This window comes from Lepisosteus platostomus, chromosome 9 (genome assembly GCF_059453375.1).
Source record: "Lepisosteus platostomus isolate fLepPlt1 chromosome 9, fLepPlt1.hap1, whole genome shotgun sequence".
NCBI lineage: Eukaryota > Metazoa > Chordata > Actinopteri > Semionotiformes > Lepisosteidae > Lepisosteus > Lepisosteus platostomus.
In genome coordinates this window covers 9,813,618-9,826,296 of record NC_142619.1, presented here as the reverse complement: position 1 = coordinate 9,826,296, position 12,679 = coordinate 9,813,618, and the positions used below count along the sequence as shown (strand labels likewise).

Here is a 12,679-nt window from a genome sequence, read left to right as displayed (position 1 = left end):
TAGTATGAAAATATAAAAACAAACCATTTGTATTAATGACTATTTTAACAAGGACAGATACTTTACACACATCTGTCAATTTCTGGTAGTTCTGCAATTTCCCACCACAACCTCAAATGCCACAGGTTTACGTAGCTAGAGTTACCAGCTGTATTGACCCAGACATCTTCATTCCTTTCTTTATAGTCCAGACAGATTTTCACGCTATCCTATAATTTCCTAACCTGAAAAATAAGACTAGATGGTAGCTGAGTAATATTTGAAGATATGCCAAAAAGATTGGTGTTTGGTAGTTTTACCACTGCAGTGTTTATGTACCTTTCCTGCACAAAGGAAAACTGTCCAAAATGTAAAACACAATGTATCAAATATATTTACAATTTTACTTATTTACATGTAAAACAGTCTTATTACCTACAACATTGCACTACTTAGTAGTGAATAAACCTTTAAAAAAGAAAGTTTATCACAATCCTAAAACAAACAATTCAAAACCCAAACAATACAATACACACAAACATTAGTACTTTTTTTTTGTTATTGATTTCAGCAGGCAATTGTGACATGTCAGTAGGACATATTAAAAGGCTACCAGTTCTGTCATTATTGCAATACCTTGCATCACTTTAACCCAGGGCTTTCCAAGCAACAGTCCTACCATGTAGCCTTATCTTGTCAGATCTCAGAAGCTAAACAAATTTGGGCCTGATCAGTACAGGGACTGGAGAAGTTTACGGTTGCTGTTGAGTTGTTGAACCATTAGGTGGCACTCTAACCTCTGGACTTGAATTTCCAAACCAAGGGCCCAGTATTATGCCACAGTAACGTAGGAGGGTCCCCCCCTAAGTTTAAAATGGGGCCATGAAAGATTCTGTCACACTGGTTGTAAGAGTAATGGCATAAATTCTAAAATCTGACTCTTGCAGAACCTGGCCCATAATGGCCATAATGCCTCTGGCACATAATGGCTACCCAGGTGGGTACTGTCTTTCAGTGGATGAAAGAGTGGGTCCCCTCCTATATGTGAAGTGTGTTGGGATCCTTCAGAGTTCAAAAAAGGTACACAAGTTCAAGGAATCTATTACTAATATTATTATTAAAACCTAACAAACCGGGGGTTTGAGCTCTTATAGGTCTCTCAAGTGAAGATTTGATGTCTCAGAAATGAAAGCCTCCCACTTCATCTGCCACAGTGCTTTTGCTTTCTCCTTCAGTTCAGGCGGCAGGGAGCTGTACCTGGGAAACAGAAAACAGTCTGTCAGAGCCCTTCTCTGAAGATCAATGGGAAAAGTGGAGACTCGTTTAGGATGGTTTCTCCCTCTCTGGTTCCTCATTATCCCTACATCTTTTGCCTGGTGGTCCAGTGCTAATATAGTTACAGTACATCAGTGGGTAATTACAATACTCCTTAGCTTAATTAAAATTTTGATAGCTTAAAGAGCCTAAAGATTGGCAGATTTCAGGAGCTGCCATTTATTTTAAAAAAAACTTAATGTCTCCAGACGTTTTAGAGGTGAAAATAAAATAAACAGATCACAAATTATGTGTTCATTTAATATTCCAATTATCTAAGGCCCAGTTATTATTAGGATAAACAACAGGACAGGGCACCTTTCAGATAGGAAAGGGTTGTTAATTTTCCTTTGAATCTTTGCTGAATAGAGTCCCCACCCGCTCAATAACTAAGTGTAGCAATAGCCTTTTTCATGAAATACCAAACAAGAGAAACACTCAGTGAATAAACTGCTATATTATATGTTTGATCCATCCAACATTATCATAAAATGGCTAATTCGTGGGAGGGGTTGCAGCAAGCCTAAACCTACCCAGGAAGTACAGTATAGGTCACAAAATAAGACATGGGAGGACAAGCATACATGGACAAATGTAAGACACCAATATGTCCCATATTTTAGATATTTTTTTGCAAGGACTAATTTCTTAACATTTCTATTTGTGTTCTCTTCACAATATTGCTGTAATGGGTATAAACTCTTAGAAGATCTAATTGGTTATACTAATACAGGGGGTTAATTGCTCTGACCATTGAACACAACAGTAAATAGCTGATACATTTTATCACTGCACACAGCAATTTAAACAACAACCTAGATCAATACAGATTGAAATCTGTGAATATGACATGTTTAATGGCTATACCAGAATCTTGATCACTGATATAGATTAGGAAGCGGATCTGAGTCTATTTTGTCCCTTTATTAAGATATTACTTCTATTACTTCTTAATAATAAAATTACCTTTCAAACCATTGGAGAATTCACTATTGCAAGAATGGAATATTTCTTTAACATCGAGAATGAATGTTCCTTACCAGTGTGTATTTTGTGTAAGAAACACAGTTTGCACAGTATCCATGTAAACTGTTCAGATTTACCCTTGTCTTCATTTCAAACTCAACCTGCTTACAGGCATGAAAAGCCAAAGGAAAAACTACTAAACTTTAGTTGACACTAAAAGAACACTAGGGACCTGATATTAACCGCATCCGTGAAGAATAAGGACTTACTTGATGGAATTCATGGCCAGCTCCTTTAGAGTCCCCAGATTAGACCGCATTCCTCCGATACCCATGAATGCCTCATAGAAGTCATAGGACAGCCCACTGGAGCCAAAGGCAGCAGGGTCATCTGAGCTGATCACCATAGGGTGCCTTTCTGCCATCAGGACAGCGGCTGGATGATTCCTCAGGTCTGACAGCAGCTTCAGCACCTGTGAAGGCAGACAGCTGGGTAGGACTGTGTAGCTCTGGATTTTCTTAAAGCCTTTAATCAATGATGGTAAGTTTAAAACATACATAAATTACACTTTTCAAAATAAGCTGGGAGCAGAACAAAAGAAAAAATACATTTTTTAAAGTACAATCAAGAGGAGTTAGGTCACTAACAATGGAACGTTCAAAGGGACCTTTAAAACTTCATGAGTATGACCCACAAAACAGAGTCCTCTAACAGGTACAGTACTCTAATTGTTTAATGCTTTGTACCTTGAATTAACCCTCACAGTGCATGTTGTGGCTGTGGTATATCTTTGCTGTCCATGGGTTCAGACCATGCTTTGTGATGGAAGGGACACAAGTTGAGAGCTGGGCTACCTGGTTTGAGATGGGGCAGACCTCTACTGGGACTGCCATCTTCCTGGAGAGTTGCTTGGCAACTGGGTGGTGTACCAGTGCGTAACCATGCCCAATACGACTGGTGTTAAACAAGAGAGCATCAACCACGTTCTGGTCCACATTTATGCCATCCCAGTCTGCAGAGAAAGAATCGAAGCTGTCAGCCACTGTCACGTTCATTAACATCATCTCCTGGAGGAGAGAGTCCTCAGCCTTTTTCCAGCAGAGGCAAGACCTTTATATGGGAACTGCTGTCCCAATTTTTGACATTATGGAAATAATTTACAAATTTTGAATTAAGCACAAAGTCGTGAACTTTGTGAAAGTACTGTAAGTCACTATGTTTTCACAGAGCCCTGATCTCACCACGAGGGACAGCGAGAATTCCCACTAATTGCAACGTGAAGAGGCTCCTTATTGCTCACTAGTCATTGTAATAACTAATGTAATGTGATGTACAAGCAAATAAGTACAGGTTGTCCAGCAGAAATTTCAATGCAGAAATGTTCCAATGTGATCTGCATGCAGAGTTCACTAGTTAAATAGTATTTGTTGGCAAAACCAGGTGGATGCTGTACATTGGTGATTGTGGAGGGAAGTCCCCATTACCTGTAAAGTGGAGTGTCCAGAAAAATTATTATTATAAAACCATCTCGAAGTAGAGAGCAATATTTCTATTGGATTAAAAGGGATGAGTTCTTCTTTAAAATGTAATAAGGCTGCATCATGTGACCGGAAGTTTTGTTGCCTCCTTCTGAATTGCAGAACATGGTGCTGAGCACACTTGGAAATTGTGCATTTTGTTATGTAAATTGGAGGTTGCACAAGTTACAGTACTTGGGACATTTTACTGTTATTGTGGTCTGAAATACACTCATCAATGCTGATTCTTTCTTACACTGAAATATAAAAATAGCATTGCAGTGCCCCTTTAAAAGGTCAATGAGCTGGCTCCTTCTCACACTGACTGCTAGACTCACCTGTCTCTCCTGCATGGAAGAAGTATTGGAGTTGGAATCCCCTCTGAGCTGGCAGAGACAGTGGTTCTCTGAAGTACCACAGTGGGTTACCACCATCTTCATAGCCCACCTATGAAAAGTTTGATATTTAACAAGACATCACAAAATGAATAAAATATCAGAGATCACAAGTGTTACAAACCATTGATATAAAGCACATTCAGGTTTCTATATTCAATTTAAAATAATTCAGACTTTCAGTATTTTTAATGTCAAGGGAGACAGTGTTTTTACAACAGCTGTACTTTGGATCTCTGTATGATTTCAGTGACATACGGTGCACAGCAAAATCATTTGCCCTCTTTTGCAATGATGTCCCTTTTTGTTGAATTACAAATAAAGGGCACGTTCTATAAAGTTACTGTTTTCAACCAAAACACGAAAACTTACACTAAAGAAGGCCTGTGATAGTCTTGAAAATGCATAACACAAGCCTAGTTCCAGCCTTTGCTTATTAAAAATAAGTCATTTCAATTAATATAACAAGATACCTTAAATTTAAAATTACAACTCCTAGGTATTCATTTGACATTCTGTGGCCTTCTTTTCCTTTTGCGAAATTTCACTCTGCGTTTTCACAGCTTGCTGTGCGAATACCTCCAGCTGTTGTGGAAATTTGAGAGGTTCTTACCAAATCAAAGCCAGCCATTACTTCAGGGAACTTTGTTTTCAGCCTCATTGCATCTTCAACGGCCTTTTTGACTTGCGAAACATTCATACCCCTGTTAAACACATGAGACAATGGAAGACCTGCCTTTAAGCAAGCTGTTAGCTCACAGTGGGGTTGCTTGGAGCTGGGATATTGACAGGTACTGGCTAAATGCAAAGCACTCACAAAGAAACTAAAAATAAATGAAAACTATTGCAAGAAACGGAATCTATATTATAATGTGTTAACAATGATCAATCGAAAATGCCATTCGTTATAGTCTTTCACAAAACTATTAAGGTGAATTTCAGAACTACCATGGGCTTAAAACTTTAGGGAATGCTTAATATTTTTAAAAGATTTCCAAATGGCAGCATGAGTGACCAAAGATACAGAGGAGGCTTTTTAATTTTCACTTTTTTCAACCATCCATTACAACATAAATTACACAATCTTTGAGAAAAGGCTTTGGAGTACACTTAGGTTGAAAGGTACTTTACTACTTTTGTACAATTTATATCATATTTTATTTTATTATTTTCTAACTGCTTCATCAAAATCAAGGTAGTGGGGGAGCTGAAGCCTATGCTGGCAAGCAACTAGAGCAAGATGGGGTACACCCTGGATGGGACAGGACACAAACAGACATGCACACAGTCACTCCAGGGTCAATTTTTCCCAGAAATCAACTAACTTAACAGTACGTTTTTTGACTGTGGGAGAAAACCGGCACACCCAGAGGAACACCCAGAGAAAATCCATACAAACAAGGAGAACATCCAAACTACATGCAGATAGAAGCCCTGGTCTGGAACCGAGTCCAGGGCCCCAGCACTGTGAGGCAGCCATGCTAATTACTGCACCACCGTACCACACACTATTGTATATATATTTAATTTATACGATTTAATATAACTTGTAAAACGTACTGTATTAAATGATCTAAGCCTAAAATATACAATACTTCACAATATAATTTCAGTTGTTTCACAATACACATTTCACACAGTTTTATAAGACAGAAATACTGTGAAAAATATGAGCAAATGTAATAGCTTTTTTTCAAAAAGATATCAATCTTTCCAAAGTATGCAAAAAAACTTCCCCAAAGTATGCAAAAATACCCCTAAAATGTTTTATATTTATGTCAAGATTTTCTGTGGCATTCTATTGGCTAAAAATTCTGAAATATATTTGTAAATCATCTCTGCAATAGTAGGAATACTTGTCATTTTCTGATCAGAGTTCCGTAGCACCATATACTTACCTGTGCACTGTGAATATTACTCGGGCTCCCAGGAAGTCTGGATGATCTGCCACAAACTGTCTGCCGACTTGCTGATAAGCCGTCATCGACCAGTCCATGTCATGCCTTGTTCCATCCAGCTCATATGTCTGTTATAAAATCCACAAGGAATTCAAATTCAGTTCAAATATGACACCATTTAAAAAAAAATAAGATGGACAGACACTCCTCTCAGTTTACTTGGGCTTAAAACTTATCTTGTATTGTTCTTCACTTTCTGCAAACTCCTTATTGCAACCTCAAATTCAAATCCTAAAATGCTTTCCTGGCTTGACTTACATGAAAATTGTTGCCCAAAGCAACACAGGTACTTTTCTTCATATCCGCACATCCATTTCCTTCTGAAGATGTTACATGGTCAAAAATGTACAATGGTATCATGTTTTGAACTGAGGAAGAGCATCTTGTTCAAGTACATTTAAATTCAATCAAACCCGTTACCCATTATCACACCCAAGGTGTTTCACAAAGACATACATGTCGTTCTGTGTTCTCCTGATATATCCTGGTCCTAAACCAAAAATTAGCTGATTTAGATCATTAAGCATTTTCAAAAACCAACAACTACACTGTCCCTCCAAGATCCATCCCTCTACAAAGAATTTTGGAAAGCTGCGAGGAGACTTTGAAACTTTTTGTATATGTTTTTAAGATTGCTCTGGCTTCTAATATGTACTGTAGCTGGACTTACTGGTGACAGCAGAGCCCGGAGCTCTACATACATGATGTTGTCCTGGTAGAACTGGAGTAGGCCTTGATAGAAGTATGCTTTAAAGATAGGTGCATAAGAGATGAGTCCTATGGAAGCTGTAAACACTTCCTCAAACTTCCTCCATACTAAATCCTGGGTAGGGTAGGCTACCTCTGGGTCTTCTGTGAACATCGTCAGGTTTCGGATTAAGCTGTTTAGCGGACAATGAAAAGCACGGAAAATGCATAAGAAACAAAGATAACAGTACATTTATTTTCTGCAGGAACCATTATTCACCTTGGATACATTTTAGAGAACTCAGAACAGTAGGGGTGTAACCCCGGTGTCCTGGCCAAATTTCCAATTGGCCCTTACCAATCATGGCCTCCTAATAATCCCCCTCTATGAATTGGCTACATTACTCTGCTCTCCTCCCCACTGATAGCTGATGTGTGGTGAGCGTTCTGGCGCACTATGGCTGCCGTCGCATCATCCAGGTGGATGCTGCACATTGGTGGTGGTGGAGGGGAGTCCCCATTACCTGTAAAGCGCTTTGAGTGGAGTGTCCAGAAAAGCGCTATATAAGTGTAAGCAATTATTATTATTAATTATTATTATTTCCAGTGGGGACTGTTTCCTGGATCCTATGCACTGCCAGATACTGATATATGTCTTGTAATATTTCTAAATATCTTTACCGTGCAACTATTTTAATACAAACTGTAGTTATATCCTTTTGCACGAATATTCAACATTGCTGAATGGAATTCTAAAAAGAGAAATAGATCAATATTGACTTGAAAAAGAAAGGGTTCCATTTTTCCTTTTAAAAGACTTTATGTAATAGCTAATTTATTCAAATTCTCTCCATACAGCAAGTTTTACTCACTGGTAAAAAATAATTTTATTGGACTAATAAGCAGTCTTTGTGTGGACCGGTTTGTATTGGATTAGCCATTCCAGGGAGTCTGACCCATTAATAAAAGTTACCCATTAATAAAAGTATGAAGCTCACCTGTTATCGAAGTCTGTGGAATTACCCATCTTCTTCCTCAGTGTATCCAGTAACACCCAGTGGGAGCACCCCGACAGGCTGGTGAAAGGGGCTTTATCGAAGAAGTGAAATCGCACTGATTGGTTGGTGGTGAAGCAGATGTAACAATGGGGCCAATAGCTGACATTCCTGACCAGCCAGTCAACATTCACGATAGAGAAGTCGTGAACATGCAGGGCAGCACCTGGAGAAAGACAGGCAACAACTCATTAAAGGCAGTATGAAGCTTCCATTTCAGGAAAGGCAGACAACACCAGGCCTCAGACTCCTTCAATTTTAACCGGTGGTTAAAATGTGATTACCTTTGGGCATTTTTTGTAAAAACTTGAAGACACGGCTTTCCTCAATGAGACTTCTAGCCTTGAAGAAGTGCATAGCTGGGGGGAACTTTCCTGAGATCCTGCAATCTGCCACCTCCTGCTCCTTCAGTTTCTGGAGGTATTTGTTGACATTTAGTTCTGCCTCCATCAGCACAACATTTCCCCCTGTCCTCAGGAAATCCTCCTGCTGGAATAGCTTGGCTCTCTCCCTGGGGTCTGGAGCACACCGGCATTGACAGGCCAGACTAACAGCCAGCAGGAACAGCTCTAGGCCTCCATGGATGGTCTGAACCTTCATTATCTCTATCAGAGAAGAACGGAAGACAGGAAACAACAGACGGCTTCAACATCACGCTATTTTTAAATCACGTGAACTATACACCAGGATGTTACCTCAAAGTTTCAGCTCCTGCTGCCTGTTACTACGCTCTCTGCTTTTCTTGTCCACCATAAATTTTTTGTGTTGGCAATCCACTGAAAATGTCAGGAACAAATTTTGTGAAAGACGTCTTATAAACCTTTAGCTGCTGTAACTATTTAGATTAGTGATATGAATGTTAGAAATGACATGCATGTTCCAAAACTCCAAAGGTGGGGCAGAAACAGAAACTGGTTAGATGGTCTCCCCCAAGCTAAAAACATAAGAAACATGAGAAAAAGAAGACCATTCAGTAGATAAATGATCAGAGTATCCGAAATTTAAATTATTTTGAATTTACTTGTAGATCCTTGCCCCAAATGGACGGACTGGTTTCCATCAGTCATTTTTCAGTCATTTTTAAAGAGGCTAAGAGAAAGTCAAAGACTCTCAAAAGATGTTGGAGCTGTGTCAAAACCTCTGCTTTATCTTTTGGCATCTTCACCTTCTGCCTGGAGCTCTACTCTGTTCTGGGAGATCTGAGGAGATGAAGCGTATTTATTGTACAGGACCTCTACCATAGCTGTATGATTTCATCTGAAGTGTTCTTTGGTTAGAAAACCTGTAAGGTACCACAGGTGGTGGTGGGTTGGGGAAAATGTATTTATTTGTGAGTTCTTCAAAACATTAAAAATCATTAAAACCTGTTTCTCAAAAAATGGAAAACTTACATTTTGAAAAAGTTGTCCCCTTGATTCATACCTGGGGAAGATTTTGTTGGCGAGGTGGGGGGTTAAAGCTGTGTTGTTGTTATTTATTATTATGTTGTGGCTCCTATCAACTCTCCAGCTGAGAGTTCCATAAGGGAATGTCTTATATAGTCTAAATCTTTTACAATTACATTCTAGGGACCTCCTGCAATTACTGCATGTTATGTGATTAAAAGGCAGATTGCCAGCAATTATGGGAAGGAATCTTTAAAGAGTGACTCTAAGCTTCTAAATTATTAACACAACATGAAAACATACCCTGTACAAATTTGAGGAGAAGAGGAAAGGCTTATCTTAATTATCTGCTGCAAACCTAGCAATTGCAGTCATGAAAGAGACAAAAAGGCTTTTGTCGGGACATGCAAATAGTGCAAATGCAGTTTGACACACAACACTGCATTAGAAATACAGATGGACAAAACTTGGATCCTTTTCTTCATTTCAGCAATATAGAGGAACAAGGCCTTGTTGGAAAAGTGTGTACGGTCCAATTTGGATAGCTAGAAATAAAAGTAGAAATAACACTACAAAATTCTTAGTTCAGGTGAGCAGCTGTGTCAGCATGCGTAGGCTGCAAAGGAACAAGTAATAGGGTTATTCCATGCTGAAAAGCTTGTAAGAAGCGTGTTTTCTTTCTTACATTCTTCCATTTTCAGCATCGAATAAACCTATTACTTGTTCCTTTACAAAATTCTTATGCCAGTTCTTGGTAAAAAGAACTCAGCACGAAGGCCACAATTCTACAATGTTTGCAAACAGTACAAAGTGATGGGCTGTTTGAATGTCATGGGGGCACATATCTGTCCTCATACATCACTCTTTGATGCACACTAGAAATCACAACAGCCATTTATGAGGAACATAAATGAGGAACTCTGCTTTAACTCCTCTCTGGTCTCTTTCACTTCCCCACCTGCAATGCCAAACAAAAATATAAAAGAAAGATACATGCTTGTGATTCCACCCTCGCCCAAAGAGATGTTGGCTTCTGTAAAAACTGGCCCTGGTGTGAGTGGATGTATGTATGTTTGTATCTGTCTCTGCCCTGCGATGGACTGGCATCCTGTCCAGGTTGTATCCTGCCTTTCAGATAGGCTCAGGCCACTGTGACCCTGAACTGCATAAGTGGTTACTGAAAGTGATGTAATGATAAAAGATATCTGCCACTGATGTTTTCTTGGAAGTCACACAGCAATGACATTAATTTTCCTGCTTAAGATACTCTACGTTTTCAGTATGATTTATAAGCTATTTCAGTTTTAAATTCAGTTGGAGCACTCTTTAGAGAGAAAACTTTAACTACACCATCCGGACCATGACTTTATAATTAATTACAGTAGAACACTTTGACCTAGAACACACATTTTCTTCTGGGACATAATTAGTTTTAAGGTGGAGCCTTAAAACAAGATGTGCACAAAACAAGGTGGAAATGCTTTCATTGAATGACCAAAAAAGTGGCATTTTAACAAGTCACACAGTACTGTACATATCAAAGCATCGTTCAGGCTGGAATCATAACTATATTGAAGCATTTAGTGAATAGAAAAACGTAAGAAAAGCAAATGTCTTGTTCTCCTTATTTCCTAGCCATACTAAATTAATGCTCCAGTTCCTCCCACCATGCTGAGAGGTTAATGGACTGTATTAAATTGCAGTAAATTAAGAAATAGGAGTTGGGACCATTCAGCATTAATCCACGCCCTCTGGATGAATTTAGCTATAGTATTGACCATAATATAACTGGAAGGAAGTTCAAGTTACAAATGGAGGACTGAAAAACAGTTATCCTACAGTATTATGGTAAAGTGACTGTTCTGGAAAATCATAAAAATGTCTCTAAAATTATTTGACAGAACTTGTGCAATTCCACATTTTCGAACAAAAAAAAACTTCAGGTGGGTTTTTGTTTCCCAAGGAAAAAAATGCAATTGTTCACTCCACCCGATCCTATATAGTGCCAAATTAATTTGAAAGTTTAGGTTTTTTTCCCAGGGCTGTTCTTTCGGTATTTGTACTTTCAGATCTATAGTGAACATAGTACTAAACACTTACCAGTCAAAGTCAAATTTCAAAGGTTATTCCTAAACCACGGTAACGTTTTCTAGGTTTGTAAGGTTTAAGACCGTTAAGGGTCTTGTTATCTGCTGTACAGCGCAAGCTTGCCCGACTGGTAAACAGCGCTGTGTGTTTGCCTTCAGCACTGCTCTGGGCGACTCGCTTTCTCACATTCAAGTAGAATTAATCTGCCTATCATTTGCCATATCATATTTTATATTGCAATTGAGACTTTGATTAATTTGACTTGTTATATGGACCATCAGAAACTAAAACCCGTTGTTTAAATCTCGGATTACTCAACAGGTGATTGCTAAATAACAACAAAGCAGGTTACCCAATGGCCACTATAACAACAAAACCGACCTCCAAGCCAAGGGAATGGCATAAATTACAAATGTGCAATTGAATCACAACTAAGCTAAAACCTAAATAGAATCATTCTCGTTTAATGCTCTCAGCTGCGCCTAGCTGAAAGACGCCGCTCCCGACTGTACTGACAACATATAACAACGGCAAAAATACTCTATTCTGTATCCACTGAAACTTAATTTTCTCACCTCTCGCAAAAGAGCTTCAATGTTGGTTGTGTACAGTCTCAAAGCAAGTCAGCTTTTGTTTGCGAAGGGAAGTGAAAAACAGCTGTTGTACTAGTTACACTCCCTTGCCTCTGACATAATACGTCACATCCCTTATTTTCCGTCAATACTGTACTACAGATTGCATTACCTCAGGCGACCGTGTGTAACATATCGAGAAAGAATTCTCATTCGTTTTTTTTTTAAATAAGTTAACGCTAGTTAGCTGTTAGTAATACAGCACACATTTGTGCGAGAGAAAAGGAAACCAGTGCACCCAACCGTGACTGTTTTTCTGAAGCTGATTTCGCTGTCGCCTTGGGTCATGCGTTTTACACATGCAAAGCACTACGACACCTGGCTTGAAACTGATGTTCTTGCTTTGGCGTATTATGATTTAAAATCCAAGTTATTTGATTTTTTTAACCACACTTGTTAATTAAACATGCGTCTTCACAAAAGCTGATAGATTATACTTTGCTGCGCCGAGTGCACAAGAACAAGAATTCCCCACACATTGAAATTTCGTTTGTTTTGAGTTTCGTCATGTCTGCAATCCCAGAGCTGCTTCTGCATACGATGTTACACAGCGTAACTGACGCTGTCCCACTTTCGGAAACGTTGTGACAAACCTGATTTGACAAACAGCTGAATAGTTTAACCATACTTAGAGTAGTGATGTAGTGTAGGATGGATTCTTTGGAAACTGGAGGGGCCTTTCATTGAATGTCTCAAAGGCTCA

The 12,679-nt window shown here is 38.9% G+C and overlaps 1 protein-coding gene across 1 annotated transcript; it reads right to left on the bottom strand.

Moving 5' to 3' along the window:
- Positions 1-363: 363 nt before the first annotated feature.
- Positions 364-12,400, bottom strand: LOC148654527 (adenosine deaminase 2-A-like). Its single transcript, XM_088646869.1, has 10 exons — positions 11,920-12,400; positions 8,156-8,476; positions 7,815-8,037; positions 6,800-7,010; positions 6,070-6,197; positions 4,785-4,875; positions 4,115-4,223; positions 3,114-3,271; positions 2,529-2,731; positions 364-1,236 (listed from the first exon to the last, which is right to left on the bottom strand). Exons 2-10 carry the CDS (start codon positions 8,469-8,471, stop codon positions 1,128-1,130), a joined length of 1,548 nt encoding a protein of 515 aa, XP_088502995.1. The 5' UTR covers positions 8,472-8,476; positions 11,920-12,400; the 3' UTR covers positions 364-1,127.
- Between the last annotated feature and the right edge of the window lie 279 nt (positions 12,401-12,679).

What these genes read in the sequence shown, in the direction of transcription:
- LOC148654527 (XM_088646869.1), bottom strand. Translation starts at nt 8,471, where the DNA reads ATGAAGGTTCAGACCATCCATGGAGGCCTAGAGCTGTTCCTGCTGGCT. An exon ending in TCCGGGCTCTGCTGTCACCA is followed by an intron (nt 6,198 to 6,799) that starts GTAAGTCCAGCT and finishes ATTTTATAACAG; the next exon opens with ACATATGAGCTGGATGGAAC. An exon ending in CTTCCATGCAGGAGAGACAG is followed by an intron (nt 3,272 to 4,114) that starts GTGAGTCTAGCA and finishes CTTTCTCTGCAG; the next exon opens with ACTGGGATGGCATAAATGTG.